At 40.5% G+C, this 26,154-nt stretch overlaps 1 protein-coding gene across 1 annotated transcript; it reads left to right on the top strand.

Annotated features, from left to right (window-relative positions):
• Positions 1-2,072: 2,072 nt before the first annotated feature.
• On the top strand, positions 2,073-26,154 carry LOC309685419 (formin-binding protein 1-like; the record flags this gene model as incomplete). Its single annotated transcript, XM_082501185.1, has 7 exons — positions 2,073-2,135; positions 2,974-3,078; positions 17,012-17,140; positions 18,892-19,038; positions 24,408-24,605; positions 25,562-25,588; positions 25,972-26,154. Coding segments are annotated over 7 exons (852 nt in total), but the record flags the coding sequence as incomplete, so codon positions are not given.

Below are 26,154 nucleotides of genomic sequence, written 5' to 3'. Positions count from 1 at the left end.
CCTGAAATGAGGAGTGTTTGAAAGCCCCCTGGCAAGCCAGATGCAGTAGCTGTCACAGGCTGACTTGAAAGGAAGTGGGGATCTATGAAAGGAACCGAAATCGATGTGGAGCCTTTCCCCACTGCAGTTTCACTGTTATCTGGAGTTTTTTAATGTCATAATGTGGTGACTGAGTGTTTGGAGGAGCCTAGCATGGTAGGCAGGGGTCTGAACTGCACGAGTACCATCAGAGTTCATGTCAAAGGTGTCTCCCCAGCCGCAGCAGTGCCGGGCTGCCGGCTGCGCTCCCCTCCATGGCCCGGCTGCTGCACGCTCTCCATCCTCGGTAGGTGGGAGCAGAGCCAGAGCTGAGCACAGCACATGCCCAGGATAAAAGCTTTACTGACATTGTGCCTCTCTGCTTTGAGAATTTTTGTGCAGAGGTAAACACTATCCAGAAAGTTAAAGCTATAGAGTGCCCCTATGTTCAACTCGTTAAGGAGGGTGAGCATCCCTCCTTAATAGCCGGTGTTTGGGACTACAGGTAGTAGTATCCAGAGCACTCAGGATAGTGTGGTGGTTCTCTTCTCGCAGACAAGTTGAAGGTTGTCATGATTTTTAAGGCAATACAAGTCTATTGGACATGGTGTGAGAGAATTGCATTTTAGGGGTTTTTTACTGGCGTGCCTGGTGGCGCCAGAAAGGCAGCTAGGTAGCACATTTGGTCCAGAAACCTGCCTCTCCGAGAGGAAAATGCCGGTTGTTCTAGTGGAAGATGCAGGAAACAAAGTAGCTGCCAATTTATAAAGTGCTTGCAGGCAAATTTTTCTAATTTTGGCAGCTTGTGGTAGGCTACTGTTCTGAAGTTAGAACTTTTCTACCCTAACAGACTGCTGATATCAGGTTGCTTGAGATATAGCTGATGTCTGATTACACGCAGGCCTGAGAATGCGTGAATTCTAGTGAGTTGCAGATGGATTATCTGGCAGTATCAGACCTTTATTTTTAGTTTGCTGTGTGAAACCATACCTGTATTTGAGTAAAAAATCCTAAATTGCCAGTAAATATACAGCAGAACGGCATCTCTCTTCCTATTTGTAGTTTGCTGTACTATTTATTTTACAAGGTGGTTTGTAAAGGGAGTAAGCTGTTCTAGCTGTCAGTTGGGTGTTGTATTAACATTCCTATTTAAAGCGGGGTCATTGACTTATGCAGCGATCTTGAATGAATTGCTTATCCTGAGGAAGTGTGAGGCATACGGAAGATGGACGGGCTAATATCTAAAGTATATTAGATTTTCTGAAGAGCATTGTGTAAGAGCTAAGAACAGTTATTTAAACCAACTGCAATTAAGAGTCTTGCTCCAAAAGGCACATCAGAAGTTCCTTGTCACTTAGTATGTAGCTGACATCTCGCATTTACAACTTCTGTAACACCTTCGTGTGTGCACACATGTGGACGCATGCATACAGACACATGCTCCTCGGTGTGTGGGAGAGGAGGGTTTCTGGAGGGACCCGAAGAATTGAATACCACCTCTCAAGAGAAATGAACAGCTGGCCCCGCACACGCAGCCAGTAAGTGGGAAGAAGAGGGTTTTATGTTGAGTCTGAATGAAAATCAGGACAAACATCAGTTGTTAGAATGTGCCAATCAAGGGCATCTTGGTAAATTCCATGTATAGAGAAATTTTAATTTAGAGCTAGCGTTCAGTCAGTAACCAAAGAAATACTCTTTAGATAAAAGCGCTTCAGATCTCGTGGTATGGGAAACCAATAATTACAAGATACAGTGAACAATACAAGGTAGAATTGCTAAAGGGATTAATTAGCCTTAGTCTAGCTAACCACTATAATTGATGCAAATATACATCTGCAGCCTGCTGAGACATTAGATAGTCATCCTACACCTGCTCAGTTTCCCAGTGTTGCAGAACACAGCTGTCAGAATAATTTCTGTTTGGTGGTGGTTTGTTTTTTGGTTGGGTTTTGGGTTGGGTTTTTTTTTTTTTTTGGAACTCCTTGAGCATAATTGACTGCTGCTTCTTTTGTTGTTCAAAATTGTTTCTTCTTCTATTTTCTTTTTCTAAACAGCACTTCCATGATGGCAGAAAGGCACAACAACATATTGAAACTTGCTGGAAACAACTTGAAGCAGTAAGTGGAAGCTTCCTCAGATGTGACATTTAAGTAATTTTTATACTGTTTTCATAGAGATAGTTCCAAATGTTATAGTTGGCAAAAGAAGGGTGTATGGATAAAAGCTGTAGAAATGGGATTTTTAAAACTCCGCTGACTTAAATGCACTGGTAGACACGAAAAAGTCTGTTTTCATGGTACGTTTGGCTTTCTGTGGGATCTGTGTCTTATTATGAGTAGCATTTCATTTGATATGACTTGAAAAGTGTGCTAAGTGTCACTGGAAATGCAGAGTCCCTAAGGGTCCTACTCAGATATTCCACTGTAAACTGAATAGCTTCATGCTGCATGAAGAAATTTAATGGGACCATCTCTTGAATAAGGTGCTATTTCTCAAAAGTAAATACATTGGAATTATCATTCATGTGATGAATGAAAAATGAGACTAAGAAGAGGGGAAAATAAAGAAAGGGAACATCAGTAACCAAAATGCCTACTTGCAGATGTATGAATCTTAGTAACTCCCTTGTTGTGCATTATAAAAATGAGGGAGTTAAGAGTTGGAAGAGAGTGATTTGATCTACAAGAACAGAAGAGATGCTAACAGAGAAAAATATTGAAATACTAGTGGTGTTGGTAGAATCAAGCAGCCTGAAGAACAGAACAACAAACATGTTTCTGGTAACTTTTGTTTTTTGAAATCCTTTAATATGGAAATGTGTTCCAGTGTAAACAAGTGAGTCCTAAAAACTGACGATTGTTACAGCAGATAAATTTAGGGGCAGGTATTGATTTTAGCTAGATTTTGATATCATGTTTCTTTCCCATAAAGAAGGTTTCTATTTTTCCTTTTCAGAGTAAAAGACGGTTTGAACGTGATTGCAAAGAAGCTGATCGAGCACAGCAGTATTTTGAGAAAATGGATGCTGATATCAATGTTACAAAAGCAGATGTTGAAAAGGTAAGCTGGAGGGTGGAGAGATTGTTTGTAAACATGGATGTGATAGGTTTAGTTCCTCAATCCCTCTGGTAGGATAAAACCTCTGAGGCTTAATGCCTCACATAAGTCAGTCTGCGTGTTAATTAAAACTAGGGAGATCTCTGCAGAGACCTATATTTGCATAAAAAATTGTAAATGGATACAGTCAGTTTTCTTCAGAAGGGTGATACCTGAGATTAACATAGCTGACATGGCGCTAAATGAGCTTGTGATCAGTTTTAACGACCACCCCAGATTCTGTGAGTTGGGCCTGTGAGGGCTCCCTGTGGGGTGTTTGTGGTTACCACATGTTGTTGGCAGCTCTGTGATCCACGTAGAGCTAAACTTCCTGCCTTTTGAGCAACGCTTTGAAGATGTCCCCATGTTACTGCTTGCAATGAAGTGTTACCAGGATTGTTGTTCATGGTCCTAGGATTACAGCAGGACAGCTTTTCATGTTATGCAGAATCCTGGAATCCATGCTTGTCACAGATGACACATAGATTTTATTTTAATTTCTCAGTTGCTGTCTGGTTGCGGAGTCATTTGTGACTTTTATACATTGATCCCCATTCAGTGAAACTTTTGAACTGATGCTTAATTTTAAACATACATTTCTGTTTCAGCATATCCATCTTGAAATATTTTCTCTATTTGGTTTGATTTGAAATTGGGCGTTCAGAAGGATGCTTAAAGTTTAAATGTCCAAGTCCAGTGATGTACCTGTAACTTAAGGAAGCAATGGAGAGGGAGAAAGCATGTTTGAATTGCTTCTCTTTTTGGAGTTACTCATCTGCTCAGACAATCACCATATTATAATGTATAAGGGCAGTTTTGTCTTCCGTGAGTTTGATTCATATAGGTAGAAAATAGCCAGAACATTTGAAAAGGTTTGTTTTGTTAAAAAAAGAAAAGAGGGCATCAAAAAAAAGTAAGGGGAAGAAAAGTTGAAGCTTAAAATATACCAAACATTTTGTTACAGGGACAGGAAAGGAAACTGAATTATAGGTAAGGAAACTTTTGTAGTCCAAGATGGCCCTTGTAAAATGTAGCTCTTGCTCCTCAAGAGTTCTACTTCATTCTATTCTCAGCTAATTCAATCTTGGAAAGGTATCAAATACAAATTTTTCTTTACATCTGTGGGATCTTAAGATGTTTCTACTATGCTGAGCATCATGGAGGTTGTGTAGCAGATAGCAGCAAGGATGCTATTAGAAATGGGGACAGTAAATGAAAAAGCTCCAAAAATTTCCCCAAAGTGCTATTGCATATCAAAGGAAGAAATACCTCTGTAGTCTTGTAATTTGCTTGGCTATTAGTTGTAAATTCACCATGCAGATTTGATCCTTTGTTGCCTTCAGGATTTGCCAGGGCACTTTTCAGCTGAATGCATGTACAGGATTGTTAAAGATGTAACACCACATGTGGGGTTTTTCTGAGAGAGGAGGATCATCTCATCATTATCTGTATAAAGTGATTTTAGAATACTTTTTTTTTGTAGATAAAATTGGGACTTGGCCTAGATTTTTTTCAAAGCTGAGGCCACGTTAAAGGGATACAGAGACATGACTTACTATTTGAAACAGAGGGCTGAAACTCCTTATTTCTACATCTTTTTCTAAAGCTGACCTTTTCTGGTTGGAGCAAAAAGCTGCATATTGGTGGCATATCAGTCTGATAGCGTTAGGTAAATTCTGGGAAACAATCCCTGCCCTGGTGCTCTTTCCCTGTAAAGTGAAGCAGAGAGGATTCCCTTCCAAATTCCTCTAGCTTTTAATTGTATGTATTTGTAAATTATTTATTGCAAAATGAGGCTCAGTGGTATCTTGAAAGAAAAAAAAAATCTGTTGCAGTTATGTGTGTTGGCTAATCTCAGGAGAAGGCAGTAGTCGACTTTCCAGTCAGTCAGCGGGGTAGATGGAGAAGGAAAAGGTTATCAAAACGAGTGGAATGTGAAATAATATTACTGAACAGAGAGAACAGTGTTTTCCAAGTGCATGTGTTAAGCTGGGTTCATCCATGTCAGGCTGTGAATAATGCCCTTTCTTTGCTTCCCTCTGCCCGTGTGACTGGGACTGCTCTTGCATAACTCCCCAGTGCAAAATGGGATATTGTTTAAGCAAGCGCTGCTGTTGGGGCAGCTCTCGCCAACTCGCTCCGGGGAGATGCAGAAACCGCTCAGCTTCAAATGAAGCAATATGGTGACTTTCACCTCCTCCTTCTATTGCAGCGGTTCTGATTTCTCTTGCCCCTTATGGCTTGGCTGCTGCACTCATAGTCCCAAAAGCTCCCAAAAATCTGTCTGGCCAGGAAAGCAGACAATTTGGCTGTGTTCAGAGCCAAGCTTTTCACTTTGGCGGAACAGGGTGCTCTTCAAGCAATGGGATCAGTTGCCCTCATTTCTTCGGGTTGAGATTGACACCTTGGCTACTTTAGCTTGTACCTGCAAATATAAGCAGATGCTAGAGCTGTTTTTTGCGTCATGCATTATAGAGGAATGGAATTAAAATTCTGCAGTGATCACGATGACACATGCAATCAAAAGAATACATAGCTGCAGTTCCATAACGCACCTAATGCTAAGCTGTATCGGGCGCTGAAACGCTCACATCTCTGTCTTTCAGTCGTTGTAGCCTTTGACAACACCAGTGGGAAATTCCTGTGACAGAGCTGCCAGCGTTTAACATGGCCTTGCTGAAGGGTTAACTCTTGGTATTACAGTTTGCTAGGATTAAGTAAGCAGAATAGTGGCAGAGAAGCAAATTAAGAGTTACTTTCCTCCTTATTTTTCCAAGACTGTTTCACGAAGGGCCTCAGGTGTGTGCTTAGAGGCATGGCTGGATGTGCGGTATGGGCGTCTTGCACCTAGTCCAAACTCCCTCTGTAGGACCAGCTCAGGTTCGATATGCAGCGGGCACATGTCTTCTGTGCCACTTCTGTGGCCAGTATGGGCTCAGCCATCTTTGCAGCCAGCCGGTCTGGTGGCTGATGTCAGAGAGAGCGGGGTGTTCAGCTTTGTTTCCTCCCATCTCCTTTTTTGGTGGTAGGAACGTGGAGCAAAAGGCTGTGTTCAGTCTCTGCAGTGGTCTCGGTCTTTGTGCAGGAATCAAAGGAGAGTGGATTAGGGCCCCTGACTCCGCTCCCTTCCTGTGTTTGCACTGACCCTATAAATTACCAGCAGCCAACACTTGCAGAGAGATGTTTTTAAGTGTCAACACAAAGTGCAGTTTGGCACAGAGGTTTTGTCAGTTCAGTTTAGCAGAGTCAGGGTAGGACACTTGCTGCCTTGCAGAAAGCTATACTGTGAAAATATCCTTATAAACTAAGTAAATAGTGCAACGTGCTGATGCTGATAATGGGAAGCCTTGTAGGTATCACTGTAAACTTTTGCTTCGTTTGGATCACAGTGGGATGTGTGCTTTAAAGCAGTTCTCTTTCAAAAACCACAGTGGAGCTGCTTCAATTTTTTGACCATTTGGGGAAATGGTCTCTGTCACCAGCGCCAAGCTGGTGTACATATAAGGAAGCGCTCTATTGTTTGTTCCTTCTCTTTAGAGCTGCGATCACTAAGAAGCTGACATCTTTATGGGATAATGTGGTACCCAGTGGTGCCTTTGCAGACTTCTTGCAATAAATAATAATTAAAAAATCCTCTGGTTTTCTAAAGGTTTATTTTCAAAGTAGACTTTTCAGAATCTGTTTTTAAAGAGGAAGTGGCTTTAAGGCCAAGCCTGGGAAGGGGTGAATGCTTTGCCTTTCGATTTGCACAGCAGTTGAGGGGGAGGATGGCGGTTTGAGGTACTCGGTGTCAGACAGGATCTGTCCCTTTGCTAAGAGTAGCACAGTCATATATCGGTGTCCGAGGTAATAATATTGCCAGCAAACAACTCCAGCTTTGTGCAGTGATAACTGAACCACGCATGAGTTCCCAGAACTGCTGTCCTGAAGTCGGGGCTTATCACCTTGTTCTGATTTTTGTTCCTCTTATGTTAGGAGGGTTCTTCCACCTTGAGTAGTTTTGAGATGACTGTGAATGTGTTGTGGACTTAGAAAGTAGTTCAGTAGTAGTAGATTTAGAAAGACAGAAAGTTCAAATTTGACTTTAACTCTCCTAAGTCAAGAAGCTTCTGACACTGCTTAAAAGATGGTGTGGGTATTTTGTTTTGCTGTGGGTTTTTGACTAACTCATCTTCTGTAAGTCTTCAGCCTGCACCCAGAAAGGACGAGCTTGTATTAAGATTTTATTTGTATCCTGTAACATTCTTTTCTGGGGCAGTGGGGTTTTCCTAATGAATTTGTTTTCTTATGTGCGTACAGCTACTTGAGCTTGTTGCAAATCAGCTGTCAGTTTGAAATCAAAATCATTCCAAAATTATCCAAACTTATATCCAAAATTATTATTACAGAATTATCATTCCATTCTTTCCTCTCTTCTCTGCCCAATCCTATGTTTATATCTAAAACCAAAAGAAATCAAAAGTTGATGGTTCTATTTCTGTGCTGTCTCTGAGACACTTCAGACTCTTAGATGTACTGGCCTTTGTTTGTTTATTTGTTTTTGTTGTATTTTTGAAGTGGAGAAACTGAGGGAAATAGAAGTAGTCTTGAGTTTATTGAAATATCTCGGAGCTTTCCCCAGTGCTCTGACTTTCAGATCAGGTTGTGTCTGCTGTATCCAAGTTTTTTCGAGTCCCAGAATAGCTTAAGATTTGCATAAAGGCATTAAAACCTCATAATACAATATCACCATGACATTAATTTTCTAGTCTGTAAATATAACTACAGAGAGATACTGGCGTTTCACACTTGAAGCTTCATTTTCTATTCTCTTTTCTTACGCCACATTCCGTGGGTGCTCACCATCAATTTCAATGCAATGCAAAGAGTCTTGTGTCTCCCTCCTTACCCAAAGAAGACATGTCTGCTTACATGGCCTTGGGTAGTCATGAGCTGAATCACTGGCAAAGTTTTACTGAACATAGATATAGAAATACTGCTGCTTAGAGGGATTCTTGGAATAAGCTGATCTTCCTGCCTGCGCAAACGCAGTTATGCTGTCAAGTGGTAAACTGCTTTTCCAGCCTGGAGGCTGCTGCACTGCGGGACGCAAATCTCTTCATTAAGAATTTACACATCCTTAGAATGAAGGGTGCACTAAGCTATTTTTTCTTGGGCTCTGGAGAAATCTCTGATCTGTGTTTCTGCACTATCGTCCTGCACACACCGTTTACAGCGTGCTTTGTCGGAACAGCAGGCAAGTCCCAGCGGAGCTGGATGCAGCGTGCATCACTGAAACCCCACAGACAAATGACAGAGCAACATCTCCAGCTCGGTGCTGTTGCATTGTGCATCAGTCAGGTTTTAGTCAATTAAGACTGTCAGCAGTAAACTCTGCAGCATAACCTGAGATTGTGGGTGCCGGCCTTCTGCAGACCGTTACAACTTAATGGGCCTAATTTTTCAGGAGATGCTGAGTCGTCTGCCCTGTGACAGTGGGGCTTGTTGTATCCCCTCCTTCTCCTGCCCACCTCAAGGCACCTGCTGGCACAATGAGCTTCTCAGCATTTTGGGAAATGTTGTGCCATGCAAAGGTATTGTTAGAAGGTGGACAAGCTCTACAGTGCTTGTGTCATTAATATGACAAATATTGCAGTGAATGGTTGCTTTTCCTATACACTGCTGTGAATTTATAGAAGTGCAGCAGCAGTGTCTCAGTGAAATACGCAGGCAAGGTGCGTAAGGCTCAGGCCTCAACATGGTGGAAGAGGGCCTGGCCTGTGCATTTCTTATTTGAGAATTAGATATTGCATAAGACATGCCCACGTTCTCTGCGTGGTGTTGAGTTTTACATACTCAATAGGCAGCTGCATTTCTTTTGCTCCACAGATGGAGCTGGCTGAACCCTTCTGCGTCTTTGTGATGTGGGTCAAATTTCCCATCAATTCAAGTGCAGACTTTTCTTGGTAACGTGATTTAAGGCCATTAGATTCACACTAACGTTATTTCTCTGGGTTATGCAGACCCCAATCTCCTTCCTGAACTGCTTCCTTCCTAATGGATGATGTAGTGTGTGAACACTGGGAGTCCCTCAGGACAGTCACTTGCATTTCTGGGAGAGTGAGCCTTGTTTACAACCTGCCATCTGTGACACTGTATATAACAGCTGTTTCCCTTTTGGAATCATGACTAATTTAGGAGTTTCGATTTCTAGTCAATAAAGAGTTAATGACTGCAGCAGGAGTGCCTGCAAAACTTAATAAATATCCGTATGTATCCCATGCATGCACTGTGTTTGGTGTTAGAGATCAATGAACAGAAGCAGCAGTCAGTTTTAGTGTAAGTTAAGGAAATCCATCTGAACTTACATTTCCTCTTAGCGGTAATGCTCTTCTAGCAATTTGACTGAGTTTCATAACAATACAACTCTGTTGGGAGATAAATTGCTAAAGGAGCAAACAATTTAGGGAGGGAAAGGGGATGTGAGGGGGAGGCTTAAGAGCAGCTTCTGAATTAAGGATCAACTGCAGTTTGCATCAGAAGTGCTATATAACCAGTGTTCTTAGCTAATGCAAAGCAATTAGTTTATGCTATGCAGTTGGAAAGCTTGTTTATAGTCATTCTGTCAAAATATTAGAACTGACATCTTCACTTGTTTAAGAACTAAGGGAAAATAAAGCAGAGACCTCAGAATTTGGCTTATTGTTTTGCAAGTTGTTCTGTTTAAGTGAATGTATTGTACCCATGAAGCTTGGGTTTAAGGCTAGCAAATTCATACTAGTAACTTTCTTCAACTCCGACTATCCATTCTGCGTTGGCTGTGTTTGTAAATTCTTTCTTGGAGAGAGATGACTAGAACCCGGCCCAGTATTCAAAGTATGGGCTAAGCAATCTATTATACAGTCCTGAAATAATTTCCATTATTTATACTCTGTACATACATTTATATACCACAGAATTTAATTGCTTATGTTACCACAACTAAACAGATATCCAGAAATCATTTAAACATTGTTGGCCACTGCTCCAAACACAGCTTTTCTTGTTACCTCCTCCCTCAAGTCCACATAACCTTCAACCCACCGTGAACACCTCATTCTTTTGTAAGAAACTTTTGTTAGGTATCCTCGTGAAACTGCGTTTCTCCGAGCTGTGTGGCAAGCTGCTGGATGTTAGCAGGAATTTGCAGTTTGGTCACCCAGAGAGTTTGGAAATTTAGTATTTGTGACATGAAAATGGTAGTGCAAGGAGGCAAACTTTTGGATTCCAGGCACGGTTATTTCACTCGGGCCTTGGAGCTGTGTGCTGAGAGACGCTTCTCTGGCGTATGTTGTGGTGGTTCTTGCTGCTGTTCTTAATTCTCATGTAGTGGTCCTTCTTTTACACAATGTTTAGACTGCTCTGAGCACTTTGCAGACTGAATTGAGGTGACTGACTGGATGCAATAGAAAAGAAAAAGCGATATACTTGTTTTATAACCGGGAAATACAGCACTCAGATTTGTGCAAGGGAGTCTGCAGCAGAACTGAAGTCTACAGTCAGGCAACCGAAGACTTGGGCTCATTCACTTAAGCAAAAATTTCAGGTAACCTCTAGCTGTCGGACTTCATTAATCAGCAAGCAACTGTGCCTTTAGTCATGCTGCAGGACTGCTCATATTAGTATAGGAGAGATGCAGTTAGGCGAGTCCTTGTTGCAATATGATTTTTTTTTTAATTTTTTTTTTTTAGTGGTGCAGATGTAACCAGAGCAATTCAAGAGCTGTGCTAGAGCTTCTGCAGCATGCTTACTGGGATGCTGTCCCAGCTCCATTAATTTGGTCTGTCTTTCTTGTTAGAGCTTCAGTGGTGTTTTGTAGCTATAGTATATCTCTTGTTAGTGAGCACTTCTGTACTTTGGCAGAATTACGTGGAATGCAACTGCACTAGATAACAGTTCCTGAGATCTGGTGATGAAGATTTTTTTCCATCCCCTGTCAACGGTTTACTCATTTGTATATTATATTCAGCCAAATATTTTTGGCTTTTGGATTTTAGGGATCCATAGATTCTCATTTTTTTCCCCCCACCTCTTCTAATGTTAAAAGCAAGGATTTTTCTCTTTGCATTTTTCCTGTTTGTTAATTTGCATCCCCCCATTCTACCTTCCTACTTTCAGGAAAGGAAATTTCAAAACCTTTTTCTGGTTGCCTGTTCAGAGAGACCAAACTGGTTATTATAAAATAGCCTCCAAATCAAGCTTCATTGTTTACTATGTAAATCAAAGCCTGAAATCCTGGCCCTGTTTTGAAGTCCATGGCAGAATTCCCACTGTTATTAATGATTCTGCAAATGCTGCCAGTGTTGCTGCTACCAAGAGGCGCCCCGCTGCTGTTCGTGATGGTGCCCGCTCGGAACAGAGAGCGGCTATGTGAGGCTGTCTGTGGAGGGAGGACCAGAGCCTGCAGCTGAAAAATCTGTGAGCAATTGAAAGCATTCCTGAAATTGGTGAAGTGTTTCTGAGTCTGCCTTTATCGTTAAGTTATTTTGAAGGGATTGGGTAGTTGGGGGTGGGGGGTGGTGGTGGTTATTTTCTTTTTTTTTGTTTGTTTTGTTTGCATTTTAGTCTGATCTTGGATTTACCAAAGACAGATCTATTTTGGCAGGCAGTGGCCTGGCAGTGATGCATCACACATGCTGTCTGGGTTTAAAAAAAAAAAGGGGGGGGGGGAATGGGAAAAAAGAAAGAAGAAAGAAAACTACACCAGAGTTTTGACTGGAAACTCTGCCATTCTGGACAAGAGTGACTGCTCAGAAGTTGAACTGTTCCACTTAGTGTGCATCGGCTGAATAGCTGCCAAAGCTTTTTTCTGCCCTTTTCAGTTATTCGTATCACTCCCACCATAAAGGCCTTGAGGAGCTGCATTTTTTGTCTGTGTAAACCCAGAAGACAGTGTGTCTATTGACCCTATTGCTGTTTCTGGAATGTGTCTCAGAAAATTGTTCTCAGCAAAATATCCTTCATTCTTTTCTGTATTGGAGACCAAAATGGCAGAAAGTGTACTTTTTTTTTTTTTAAATTTCTCTTACACTTAATCATCAGTTGCCTTTCATTTTGAAATGGATTTTGGGGGGAGAAAGTGTATGCAAGTAATGCTATATATGGATTTATTTTTTGAATTCTCTAAGAAGCAGCATGTTATGCATAGCAGCTTTCTAATATTTTCTCACACCTTCAGGATCAACTGTGCCCATCATAAAGATGTCATGTCCCTTTTCTCTATTAAAGTTTCCTTTTCTGACTGCTGGCCAAAGGCATGAAGTACTAGGATTGATTTCAGATCAGTATATAAAGCTTCACTAGTTCTACATGCTTGCAAGGACTATGGATAACTTTCCCTGTCAGTAATTCTGTTGTCTCATTCTGGTATGCAGTGATTACTTTAGTTGCATCATATTGCTAAACTGCAGCATTTTTCAAGGAGGTGATGAGTAGGTTCAGATTAAATATATCTCCTTAGCACAGGTTACTTCAGAGTAAAAGCGTTGCAGGGTTAACTTTCTTCCAATTTCTGATTTTAAAGGGAAAAGAAATACTTCCGTAAGTACTTCAGTCATAAAAGATTTTGGAGCATCAATGTCCCACCCTGGTATCCATCACTTAGATCAAACCTGCCATCTCTGGATTCCTGGTGGAGTAATTTAAAAGTCTGGAACTAACTTTTGATGCTGTTTGAAAGTCTGGTTTTTTTTTTTTGCAACTTAGTGGTTAGGTGGAAAAATCTGCAGGAAATGTGGTTAAAATAATCTTGAGATAATAATGTTGTTTTCCTGCTACCTTGTAGAAGAGATAGAAGTCACAGTGCGTGTTGCCAGCTCATCTGGCAATTGAGTTTAGTGTTGTTTTTCACATAAGGTAAGTGTTCTTGAGGCCTGATTACTTTATTAAAAAAACAAACAAACAAACAAACTGCTGAAGACGGCCACAGTTCTACCAATTTTTAAAAATCAACACTTTGAAAGTTACTGCTGCCCAGCAGTTAGCTACTGCCCTGTGTTCTCCCCCATTAACTATCAAGGCTGTCTAAAGGAAGGAAAGTTGGTTTTGATTATGTTTAATGACAATTCATTGTAGGTTCTGCGAGAGAAGAGGTCATACATAATAAGCTTTACCTGCTGCTAATGTGCTTTTAAGTAGTTTAGTATATCAGAGCCACACTTTCTTTACCTAGAGGTCTCTTTCAGAGTTAGTTATAGAAAACGCTCCTCTAGTGTAATTGCGTTTAAATCTGCTTGCCATGGCAGTGGAAACCCGAAGTTTATCTCTATGCTCATTGCAAGGTTAATGGTGCGGCAGATACTGGGCTGCCGTTCATTCTTGGGAGTGCTTTTCTTGATGAAATGTACATTGGCATATGTGACCTTCTGGTTTTGTTGCTGCCGCATGAGTTCAGAGAACTGCCTTAACAAAAACAGACTTTGGAGAAGAGGTGATATGTATACACAGTGCGCATGCTTATTTGGGGACAAAAAGATGTTGCAGAGGTATGTTCTGGGAGGAAGCGTGCAAAATCTGTCTTTTGCAAATGCGTGCAGAAGGATGCATTTGAAAGCAAAGTGCATATCCCCTTTTCTGCTTTTTCATGATGCTGAAAGGTGACCTCATTCTTTCTTCCTTTCTAGAGGGGAGGGAATTTTTTGTTGCCTTATGAGTAGCTAGCCTTGACACCTGTTACAACTGAGTAATCTGGCATTCTGTAGATCTGGATTGGGGTTTCATGTGCGGTGCTGAAAACATGAGCTCTTGCTCAGTCATCCCTGCCCAGTTAAAGGAAAGAGTGTGTTGACTGAAAGCTGCATCACAGTATCATCCTCTTATATTTGAAGTCAGGGTTTGCTTTTCCAAAGACCAATTATTGAAAGCCTTTCCTCCTGAAAATACCATTCAGAGCAGATATTTTAGCATTAACTCTTAAGAAGCCCACCAAAAACCCTTCTCTGAAGCTGTTTACATGCTCAAGTGAGCAGTAAAGAAGTCAAAAATTTATTTTCTGTGAAGCTCAACTATAAATTACTCCTGAAATAGCTCCTGTGACTCTGTACAGCTCCAGGCCACTGCATCCATTACTCTGAATGTGATACTTAACGTCATCAACTCGTGTTTATCATTCTGTGCTTCAGCAGAGTGCAGGAACCTGGCTATAAAATGCAATTCTGTTATCTGCAATGATGTTAGAGTAAGTGACATACTAAAATGAAGTAATAAAAAAATTCTAAACTTCTTTATATTTTTATTTTAAGATCCAAATACCTCATTGGAAAAATATTTAAACTGTTTGAAGCTTGCCAAATGCATTAAATGGCCAGGAGAAACAAAACATCACTGGGGCGCTCATACAAAAATTCTTGGGTTTGGAATGTACCCAATTTTACTTACTCATCTGCTGCCTCCTCTTATTTGGGGCCAGTTAAGATACTTTTGGAAATGGAGTGTCTACTCCTTTATGCATTTAGCTCAGAGTTACTTTGCTCACATCCAGCCGATGACCTTGCTCATGAAAATGAACTCTGATGGCTTAATGTTTGCCGGATCTGCCTGGAAATGGGTAATAATGGATTTATTGTTTTTCTGCTTCAACAATAGAGTCAAGGGACAAATTCCTGAGTTGCGCTATTAAAAAAAAAAAAAAAAAAAAAGACAGCTGTATGAGTGGGACTGGGGCTGTTGTAGAAGTCAGCTTGAACAATGGGTTGCTCTTAGGTAGATGAAGAGAATGGGCCTCACAAATGGATGTTGATCTGTAGCAGCTGGGAGTTGAGGAAGGGGTTGGGAGACAAGCGCACATTACTCTTACAGCTGTCGGCCTTTCCATGGCTGACTTTGTTTTGCTGGGAAATTTGTGTTTGTAGTACAAGGCTGTATTGTTTTCTACTCATATTTAATGTAGCTATATATGAGTGTGTGGGTGACATAATTTAATAAGGTATATAGCACTTGGGTAGAGAAGTGATTGATATGGCTTCTTGGCATTTCACTGCAGAGGTAGGTTTTCCTGAAGTTATATATGCATCCTGTACCAGCGTTAGTGGACAGTTTTTTAACTTTTTTTTAACTCCTGGGGAGCAAGCAAAGTTGAAAGTCTGTCTTTTATTGGATTTATTTATTTGGTTATAGTCCTTCCCATTTGGTGCTACTGTTTCATCTCCTATTATGCACTCAGTGCCAAAGCATTTTCTCATTGAGCTTGAATTATTTTTGTAGAAAGAATGTGAAGGGGATCTAGGAAATTCCTACAATTGACTGCGCTTGCAAAAGAAATAGATGAATTGAGGTGAAATAAATTATTAGGTGAGATATGTGAGCTGGACAAATGGGAGGGAAGCCTATTTCTTTGCAAATTGAGATTTGAAACCTTCTGGCAGAATTTGTTACCTTCCAGTTATGATTACTAAAATGTTCCATGATTTGGTATTTCATGGATTTATTGTCAGGAAACTATTGTCTGCTTGGAACAGTTCAAAGAATAATCCTGTCCTGAATTCTTTTTAATGGGAGCCCACTTAAAATATGCTAAAATTATTTGTTGTGTTGTTTTCCCTGCAACACCCCCAAAGTGCTTTAAATAATTTTTAAAGCAGCCTTTCTCTCCCTTTTCTTAAAGGGTTTATTCTGAAATTGAGGAAATAATTGGAACATAATACTTTCTGGACACACAGAGCACTGTTGAAGGCTAGGTCTGCAACGGAGTGTGAGGAGGCTCCGTGAGTGCCTGAAAAATGACTGCAAACTCAGGATAGCTTCCATTTACACAGCCAAATCCTGGGCTCACTCCTATCGGTGACAAAGCTCTCATTGGAGCAAGGGTTTGGCCCACGGGAGCGGGCAAAGCAGAGTGGGGCTCTGCAGGAGCAGGGGGAGCAGAAGAGCTCCGGCTGGGTGAAGGCGAAGTGGGAGAGGGGTGAGCTTCAACAGGTGGGCGCAGGACAGGGAGCGAAGGCGTACGGGTGCAGGGAGCTGGGTAGGAAGGGGAGAGAAGGAAGAGTTGCTGTATGAAGGCCAACCGCAAGGAAGGAAAAGGCTTCTAAAATAAACAGATGGGATAGGCAGTAAGGGAATAATATTGGGCAGCGAAGCAGATAACAGAAGGCCTTGGGAAGCAGAATTGTAAGGGGAGGAATCTGAAAATATAAAAGGGTCACTCAGGGACAGATTGTTCTAGGGAAAGAAGTGAGGTTAATTGCCCAGTGCGCTGCTATGCTGGGTAGCAAAGCAAATCATCTGTGTGGGTAAAAATAGGAAGGGAGTCGTGTCTCAGCTGCTCCTCAGGCTCCCCTTTCCTTGTGCACTTCATGCCAGCGCTATTCAAGGAACTGCAGACTTTGCAGGGAGCACAGCGGGAGCACAAGTTAAGATGTTTTGTCATGGTTATGTTGGTGAAGGCATGTGAAATGAGACAGAAGTGTGTTGTGTTTCTTTTTTAGTCATTTCCCTTTCCTCACCAAATATTGCTAGCCAACAGGTAAGTAGTTCATTTGAGAAAAGTAGGTGCCATTCAACAGGGCATGCAGTGGAGCAAGAAGAGTGTCCACAAGTATACAGAAAACGTGCATGCCCGTTAAGTGGGCTAGTAAAGGGGCAAACTTGTTTCAGTATTCTAGGTCCAGTGCCAACAGGGGTCGTTCATGGAATGCAAAATGGTTTATGGAAATAGCGCGTTGTAACACAAGAAAAGAACAGCAGCAGTGTGCACACTGCAGGCTTATGCTTGATGGAGATGAACTGTTTTACAAAATAGGACTAAACCAAAAGCTGAAGTGTTCAGAGACCCATATGCTGGTGTTCTTGTGCTGCCTGCTGGTAAGGATAGTAGGATCAGGAGTAACACAATGCGTTTTCTTTCCATGTAGTATAAACTATAAATGTCTTGGCATTTCTTTAGGCAAGACAGCAAGCCCAGCTGCGACATCAAATGGCAGAAGACAGCAAAGCCGAATATTCTTCCACTCTACAGAAGTTCAACAGTGAGCAGCATGATCATTACTACACGCACATACCAAACATCTTCCAGGTAAGGGTCACTGGTGCTGATCTAGAGTAGCTCAGTATCTTGTGATACAAACAGAGGGGTGTATTGCACATTGCCTCAATTCTGTGACCCTGTCTTTTAATATTTGGTGACTTTTGTTGCTGTTAGCAAATTTTATATGCAATCTGCCAACACAAGAGATGGAGAGCTTGGTAGGACCAATTGTCCCTTTCTCTTAGACTAGATATCAAGTGATAATATGAGGAAGGTGACATTGAATTGTCATGACAGATTACGATAGTCTTCGGAATTCTCACAATCTCGCTCTGTGAAACCCTTGTGTCCATGCAGCTGGGGAATGAGAGCATTATTTGCATTGTTGGGGTAGGAGTCAGCTGGGCATCATTGCATCTGTAAAGCCTCACAGCCCTTTATAACCTGTCTTCAAATCAGACTGCACAGATGTTTAAATTTAAACCACAATAATTCTGTAGTAGTGAATGTCAAAGGGTTTAAGCAAGCTTGCTGATTATGGCTTAGGGTGCCTAAAGAAAGACTGTAGAGAAAGAACAAAAAAGCCATCAGATTTATACTGACTGAAGATCTGAGTTTGTGCTTGACTGAACGCAGAGAGATTAATGTAGTAGAACAGAAGTTCTAAATGACTGTTCCATTGTAATGGGTCATAAGCATCAGAAGTGGAAAATCCAACCTCTTTAAGGGAGAAAATGTCACATGCTTATCATCTGAGAAATAGCTGACATTTGCGTAGCACATATGTGTTTTCTTACCCCTAACTGGAACTTCTTAGCTAAGTGGACACCTCCTCTTTTGCTTCATGGTATTTCAAACCAATGTCTTGAGATAAATTATCCCTGGCATTAGATATAAAATTTTTGCAATATATGTGTATTTAATGCTAATCTGATACGTGCTATGATTTGTAGTTGAGCATGCTTAAAGTACTGCAGATGTATCCTTTTCACTACCAGTGCACCAGTAAGCTCTAGTGCTTCCTTTTAGGTGTTGAAATAAGTTGTTTTGTAAAGAATTCATGTTGCTTGTGGATCAGTCAAGGCAATGGGGATTTTTAAGCTGACAATGCTTCATAAGATTGCTGCAGTCTAATGTGAAACAGGCCATTCCTGTTCATGCCCTTCTGTATCCTGTTATAATGTGTCATAATAGCATTATACCACACCCAGTTTCCCTCAGTTGTAAATGAGAGGCCCGTGGAATAGATGCTGGAGATCGTGGCACTGAATCCATTGAGCAACAGGGAGCATATGTTGAGAAGCCCTGATGAGAACAATACATGATGTATAGGACTGCCTGTAAACCAAAAATTACCTTCTAAGGAGAAGGGGGGACATCAAGGTTTTTGTTTGCTTGGATTCTGCAGTGGAATGAAAATAAGACCTTTCAGAACATGCACAGAAAATGAAAGAATTTATTGTTGCAGCAATTCTCTTAAAAGCCTTAGGAGCCATCCTTACAAAAGTCTAAAGCTGGGGTTTGACAAATCACCTTTTTTTTTACATAAGAAGTTAATTGAAAAATTCCCAGTAATCGTAACAGAGATTACTTTTAGATTGGCATTTTGATGTTTGAGGGAACAGTATCACTGGGTGCCTCCATGAGAACAGTTGTCCTAGTTTGTCCTTAAAAATATGTTTAAACCATAACTTTTAAAGCAGCTGACATGCTGGGAGAAAACTTGGTTGAAACTGTGATCTGAACGATCTGATAATGATAATCCTGATATTTGATCTGAATGAAATGTAATGTTTTAGAAAATACAAGAGATGGAGGAAAGAAGAATCGTGAGGATAGGTGAATCCATGAAAACTTTTGCAGAGGTCGACCGCCAAGTGATCCCTATCATTGGAAAGTGTCTGGATGAAATAACGAAGGCTGCAGAATCAATTGATCACAAGAATGTAAGTGTTGCATTGTTTGGATTGTTGATTGTCATCTTTAGTATTGATTCCATATGGAGACTTAAATCCTGGGTCCAGGCTGCAGCACAAGAGTTTTATAGTCATAGAAATAAAACTAAGAATAGCTTCTTGTCCCAGGCTAGTTCATCTGAGGTAGGATGTACTCAGATTATTTCCCAAATCTACTTAACACCCAGGAATGCCTCTACTTTTTTTTTTTTTTTAATATTTTTATCCCCCTTTTAGGAATATTCTTTCCTTTTACTAGGTTAATTAATTATTGAAATACTGTGATTGAAAAATAGGCTGCTGTGTAGAGAATAAGGAAGATAGTTGGCATAATTCCAGATACCTGATAATCACCAGTTCTTATTCAGATGAGTTCTACGTCTATTAGTCAGAAAAATGAATGTTGCAGAAATGTCTTCATTCCAGTTAGTTTTGTAATAATGGAAGTATTTGAAGTATTTGCTACATAAATTATTGCAAACTCCTCTGGCAAAGTGTCTACTGTAAAATCTTTCTTTGCAGATTTAAGGTTTGCTAGCAATCTGTAAATGAGCTCTCGCAAATCTTGATTTCTGAACATCATTGTAGGAGTAAAAAGAAGCCTTCCTGATAAAAAGGCTGATAGAGAGTTTGGTTGAGCTTCCTGATGTACAGTTAGCACAAGGGCAAATGTGTTTTCTATTTTGTTTTCAAAATGGCCTGCTCCCTTCATAAATGAAGTCTCTACTTGCTCTTTCAGCCCTTCTCATGGATCACATTAGTGCTTCAAATACAAACAGCATGTGTCTTGCTGGCTGTTTGAATTTCCCATACCTCTTTTTCACTGGAATCTTTTCTGAGCTATTCAGTGCCCAGAGCCTGGAGACTGCCATTAATTGGCAGCATAAGCCTGAGGCTGAAGTTTTGAAATGAATCCACTACTTTCTGCTCAGCAGTTGCTCTCACAGAGAGCAGTGTAGGAAACCAAGGAATCTGAAAATGACTCTTTCAGGGTGGGAGAAGGGGCAGTTGGGGCACAATTCCCGTGTTAGAACAATGTACCATTCTTGAGGTACAGCTTTGGGTGCTGCAGGGTAGAATCGTGTTCAGGAGATTCATATCTAAGCCTACGCTCTGCTTGAATCTTCAAGTGAGGTCCTAACAAAACACACACAAGGCTTAAGCTAGGTGTTAGAATGTGTGAATTTTATATTCAAGTTAGTCTTTCTTGACACAGATAAGTCAGAATGATGGCTCATGCGCACAAGCACAACGTTAGAAAGTGGTGGCTTTGAGCATTGATAACTAAGGGATCTCCTGTAAACACCATGCTAACAAAAAAGTATTTAACCAAATTTATTATATATCTGAACAATGACAAAGGGTTTAGCATGTTCTATCTGGAAAACAGTTATGTCCATAAAGGGTTCTTTTTTCTTAAATATCATCAAAGATTTTTTTTCATGTCCAGAACAGTAGTTTCTAACTTTCTTGCTTCTGATAAAAGTGATTCGTTCCTGCGCTTCTGTAGCATGTGGATCCTGCCGCTTTACAAGATGGCCATAGTTGCACACAGTAGCAATTTCAAAGCTGTGTTTTCTCCATTTCCAGATAACGTACTGCTTTTGCCACTAATGCAGAGCGTTACAGCAGACCTTTCCTGTCTCACCCCTTAATGTTCTAAGAAGCAAGCCTGGGCTTTCTTAGGCTACCATCAGGAGAGTTTCTCCTTTCCCTTGAAAGATTCAAAGTCAAGGTTGTCTTCCCTACTCATCTTTTTCAAGCTTGAAAAACTTTGGGTAGGAAAGTCAACTAGATCTGTGCTGTAGTCAACTTTGAAAACGAGGTCAGATTCCAGGAAAGTTGAATGCAAGGACAGCTGGTGATAATATAGCTAGCACAATGGTGAGCAAAACCAAGAGCCTGCTGAGCAGGAAAAGCTTTGTGTGAAACTCTGGGCCCACACGGACATGTGTTTCCCAGCTGGGAGGAGATCTCCAGGATCTGGTAATCATAAACAAACATACAGTATCATCTAACTTGAAATACATAAGGTCAGACACTATGACACTGACAAAAGGCAGTGCTGCATTTGGAGTTCTTATTTAGCTCTTGTTATCCTTTGGTTTTGTTTTCACTTTTTTTACCCAGCTATCACATACAGAGTTGCTGAAGAAGGGGGGAGGTTAAATGAAAGCTCTGCTCTTAGTGCAGTAGCTTCAGTTCAGAAACCAGAGCTTTAAATGGAACAACCACAACTAATATAGAAGATGTATTGTTCGGAAACAAAAGAACACAAAAATATTAGATAAAACACCAGTTATATTGGTTTACCTTGTGTACCAAACGTGTCAACTCTAGCTGAATGGATGTAAGAACCTGTAAGTTCTGCAGCTTTTTTTTGCTGAGTAAATTATTATCAGCTGATGGTAAGAGATTACTGTTTAAAAAGGAAGAACAAAATAAAAGCAGCAGAACTCTGCACTTCATGTAGGTATGCTGGAACTTTTTGATAATAAATTTTCAGCTTTGGGTAGGTTTGTTACAAACATTAGTCTACAAAGGTGAGGTTTGTATGGTACCTGTGAACCACTGTGATTTCTAGCATCAGCATTGTGTAGTACAGTAGTAAGGAAGGATGTGTTTCTGTGGTGACTTTGAAACTGTGGAAGCGCAGACGGCTGACAGGCTTCCTTCCCACGACCAGCTCTGTGTTCCCTCCCTCTGTGGATGCTAGCGGGATTCTGGAAGATCGCTTTCCTTCCAGGGCCCCTATTTCTCTGGATAATGTTAAGAACCAGAATGACATATGGGACAGACTTAATACTTTCTATATTCTCTGCAGTTTAAATATTACAAAGTTCTGCCTTGTGCCCACTTGCAAAATGTGCCCACTTGCAAAAAAGTCTTTCAGGCTTAGTTACTAAATTAGAAACTGTGTAAATAGAATTGCTTTATGCCCTCACTGAAGTGTATAGAATTCCCTCTAATAGCAGTGGAATCTGTCTGGATTTAGAGGGGAATACTGGTTAGCCCTGTGTTTCTAATGCAATTGTAAATATGGGTCTTTTTCATGTCCTTTTTCTAACAACACAGAGGACATGTTACAAGGGTAAGCTGTAGTGACTACGAGGTGAACCTATACAGAACTTGCTTCAGAAGGCTCTAGCAGCAGATAAAATTAATTTGTTATGGACTTTAAAGTTCCTGTTATGACATTATCTCTGTGATATATGGAGCAAGCTGGTTATTTTTAGCTCCATTGTAGTGGAAGTTTTTGACTAAATGGAGGGAACACTGTAAAATTAAGAGGGAAAAAATTAAAAGCTCCATGCATAGGATAAAATGCCAATAAAGTATTTAATGTAACCTTGTGTATGTTTATAGTCTCTTCCTTCTTCCTCTTGCATTCATGACTATTATTAAAAATATCTTCAAATGTTTAGATCTCGGGAAGTTTTAATGTCAAACTAGGATGAGATAGTGGAAGGTGGTGTTTTACCTCCCTAAAAGTTGTGTAGGAATATCACAGAGCACCTGATATTTTGAGGATGTTAAACCTTAATTTTCTTCACAATATCATGAAGACTTTTGCAAAGCTTTTCCTATATCTGTGTTTTGCTCAATTGAGTCTGGCCTCTGGATATGTTCATATCCCGCTAGATTTCTCATGAACAGCATTTTACCTACGGACATAAGCAGAATCTGTGAAATGCCTCCAAAGCAACAAGTTCGTCTCTTTTATCTAAGTAGGATGTTGATGCTCTTCTCTGGAGACTGATAAGATATTTGTGCGATGTGGTACAGTTTCTCTAATGATCTTAGAAGAAAACTTTTAGAATAGTATAATATAAAAAGCTCTCTTCCCAAGAAGTCAAGTAGATAAGTGTGTTAAGTTGTTTTTTTTTTTTTTTTCCTGAGTCCATTAGATTTAAAGGCATTTGGCAAGCTGCCATCTAAATTTGAGCCGATGTATAATTTAATTGTGTTTGTAGACCCAGTTAGGAAAAATGCTATATATTGTTCTTGCTTTGTTTTTTTTTTTTTTCCTTTTCCCTCCATCAAAAAAACCAACCAAACAAAAAACCCCCTGAAAAAAAAACATTATGCCCAGTATACAGCCAGTGTGTGGCTGACTTGCGTCTAGCACTCCTAGTAGTGCCAAAAGGGAATGTGGCTTTAATGACAGTGCGTGGAGCTCCCAGCCACTGCCTGCACCGAGAGCTACTTGCATGACCTTGGACTGCTCAGTTGTTGGGTAAAGCTCATAAGATGAACTCCTGTAGCTGAGTTCACAAGCACCAACTTGTCAACCTGTGGCAGTGTGATCACTCAAGAGCTCCTTTATATAGGAGTATTTATTGGGATTTTTCACTAGTTTGCTTACAGTGCATGCCCAGCAATCCTATACCTTAAGTCTTCGTTATGAGTCACTTAAGTTATCTGTTCAGTTACTGAAGTCTGATTGCTTTTCTAGTCAATAGTAAGTTTTCTAGTAAGTTAGTTTTCTAGTCAGTAAAGTTAACAATAATAAGCTCTAAGTCATTTTCACTAGTAGACATGAGAAAAACTTTAACATGTTTGTTTGTATCAGAATTTTGATTTTTGTGTTGGAAACAAAACAATAGGAATGAAAACATTGCTAGGTTGTGGCGAGACTTGGGGGTTGTGCAGCTCAGTGGAAGGCTGGAGTGAGGAGACCTGAGTTTACTCTTCCTAAGCGTCATCTTGAGTTAACTACAATGCTTTAATGACGGTTATGTGTTTTTTATTTTCCTAAATAGACGATAGTCCTCTGCTTTTTATCTGTTGGTATTTTGAGTAATGACTGGTCTCAGAGATACCTTTGCAAAATGGGCTAGAGTTTCATAACAGGAATAATGGACTGTTTGAGACTAAAGCTCACTTGCTTTATTTCCATAGATTGTTTGTTTGAGATCTATTATGAAAGTAGGATTGTAGCCATTTATGTTCCCCGTTGTAATACATTCTGACTGACATAGGTTGGAAAGTTCTATTCTGTGTGGGGTGGTGGTTGTGTTCTTCACTGCTATTTATCACTTTAGTATCTGGGAGAATTAAATTTTACACATCAGAGTGCCTTGTTATGATGGGATACTATGCTGTGCCTAGGTGTTGTGCATCATGGTAGTCAAAATAGGTCCAAGAAAAGCGTACTGATCTTGAAGCAGAAGATGGAGAGACTTATGTTGATCCCAGGCTCTGGAAGGCTGTTTGTTCCCGGGAATGAGACTGATCCCTGTGTAAAGGCTGGTTCCCACACAGGCCAATTTTGTGTCCTTGTACTGTTTTTCTCTGTCACCAATTTGACAGCCCTCAACAGAGATGTTTATGCTTGTACTGGATCTGTCCCATTTCAGGATTCACAGCTGGTAATAGAAGCCTTTAAATCGGGGTTTGAGCCTCCGGGAGATATTGACTTTGAGGACTTCACGCAGCCAATGAAGCGGACTGTCTCGGAATCCAGCCTTTCCAACTCAAGAGGGGATGGGAAGTCCGAGCCGAAGTTTGGTGGCAAATCCAAGGGCAAGTTATGGCCATTCATCAAGAAAAATAAGGTACTGACTTGCAAACTTGAGCTTGGTGCTAGTATGTGTATAGTCAATAACCTCTGTCTTGTCTAGTAATCCTGGCAATTACAAATACTTTAAGAGAAATTTAGAATCAGAAAGTTAATAACTGATGTCTTAATATGGTGTTCTGTTGTAGTCTTTGGTTACTTAAGTTTCTTTATATCTTTAAGTATTTTTTTCTTGTATAATTTCTTTAATTATGTTGCAGTTTTTATATTAATTTAACTTTAGTTGTCACGTCTCTGCCATGGTCCATTTCTGTTCCTAACTCAGAGAAAGAATTGTATACCACTTACCTAGTGCCATGCGTGCTAACTAACATTGTTACTTTTGGGAAGCTTTAATGTGGCATTACTGTTTTGACACTTCTAAAACTCTCCTTGGCTTTTCATTTGCATTATCTTTTCAGTCTGTCCACTGGGTTCAGCGGTTGGGTGGCTGGGAACAGGGAATTGCTGCGATTCATTCTTCTTAAGCACAACTAACGGAGCATAACTAATGGAGCAGTTGACTTTTTTAAAAGACCATATTAACTTATGTATCCATTAAACTTTTTTCATTTCACTGTCATATTTTACACCATAATGCATGGCAGCATTTATCTGGGGTTACCAGAATGTGTCAGGGTGACTGGACTAAATTGGTTTTCAGTAACACTGATGGAAGCCCAGAGTAGCTTGATCTCACCCTTGCTCTGACCCAACCACTTCTACAAATGACAGAGTCAAAAAGAAATCTACCCGTTCAAAGTGGATCATTCCTGTTGTGCCTGTATATGAGAGAACACGGCTGTCTGGTGCTTACATCAGTGTAGCCAGAAAAGAAAAAAACAGGACTAACTCCTGAGCAAATTCATACAATAATTTGTAAAAGTGAAGTGTGATGCACATTACTGAGGTATGATCTGAAAGCAGGAAGGAATGTGGTTTGTTGTTTTCCAGATAATAGAAACGCTACTGGGCACTAAGGTACCTTCCTTATCTGATCCATTTAAATTCAGGTATTTGAAAGCTCTATCCATATGCATTATTCTGAGCTGTCCACAGAGCAGAACAGGGCAATTTATGGGGATAGCGCTGCATGGAAGAGTCTGCATGAGCCTCCTGTCAAAATACTTTGTGTTACTCTTCTGTTGCATCACTTACTAAAACTTCCATTTATCACATTCTTCATTTAACACACTCTTCAATACTGCTTTCCTCCCTCTTTTGAACCATGGCCTTTAATATTTAATTATTTAATTGTTTTTTTCTCTGGATTTCAAATATTGGTTTTGATGCTTATTTTCGTCTTGTGTTTTATCTTTTTATTTTGGTTTTTATTCTGTCACTTCTCCATCTCTTATACGTAGCTTATGTCCCTTTTAACATCCCCCCATCAGCCCCCTCCTCCTCCCCCTGCCTCTGCCTCACCCTCTGCTGTTCCCAACGGCCCCCAGTCTCCCAAGCAGCAAAAGGAACCCCTCTCCCATCGCTTCAACGAGTTCATGACCTCCAAACCCAAAATCCACTGCTTCAGGAGCCTAAAGCGCGGG

This window comes from Vanellus vanellus (assembly GCF_965231255.1).
Source record: "Vanellus vanellus genome assembly, contig: HAP1_SCAFFOLD_1666, whole genome shotgun sequence".
Taxonomy (NCBI): Eukaryota; Metazoa; Chordata; class Aves; order Charadriiformes; family Charadriidae; genus Vanellus; species Vanellus vanellus.
The sequence above is the reverse complement of the archived record's forward strand: the minus strand, read 5'-3'. Positions and strand labels throughout refer to the sequence as shown.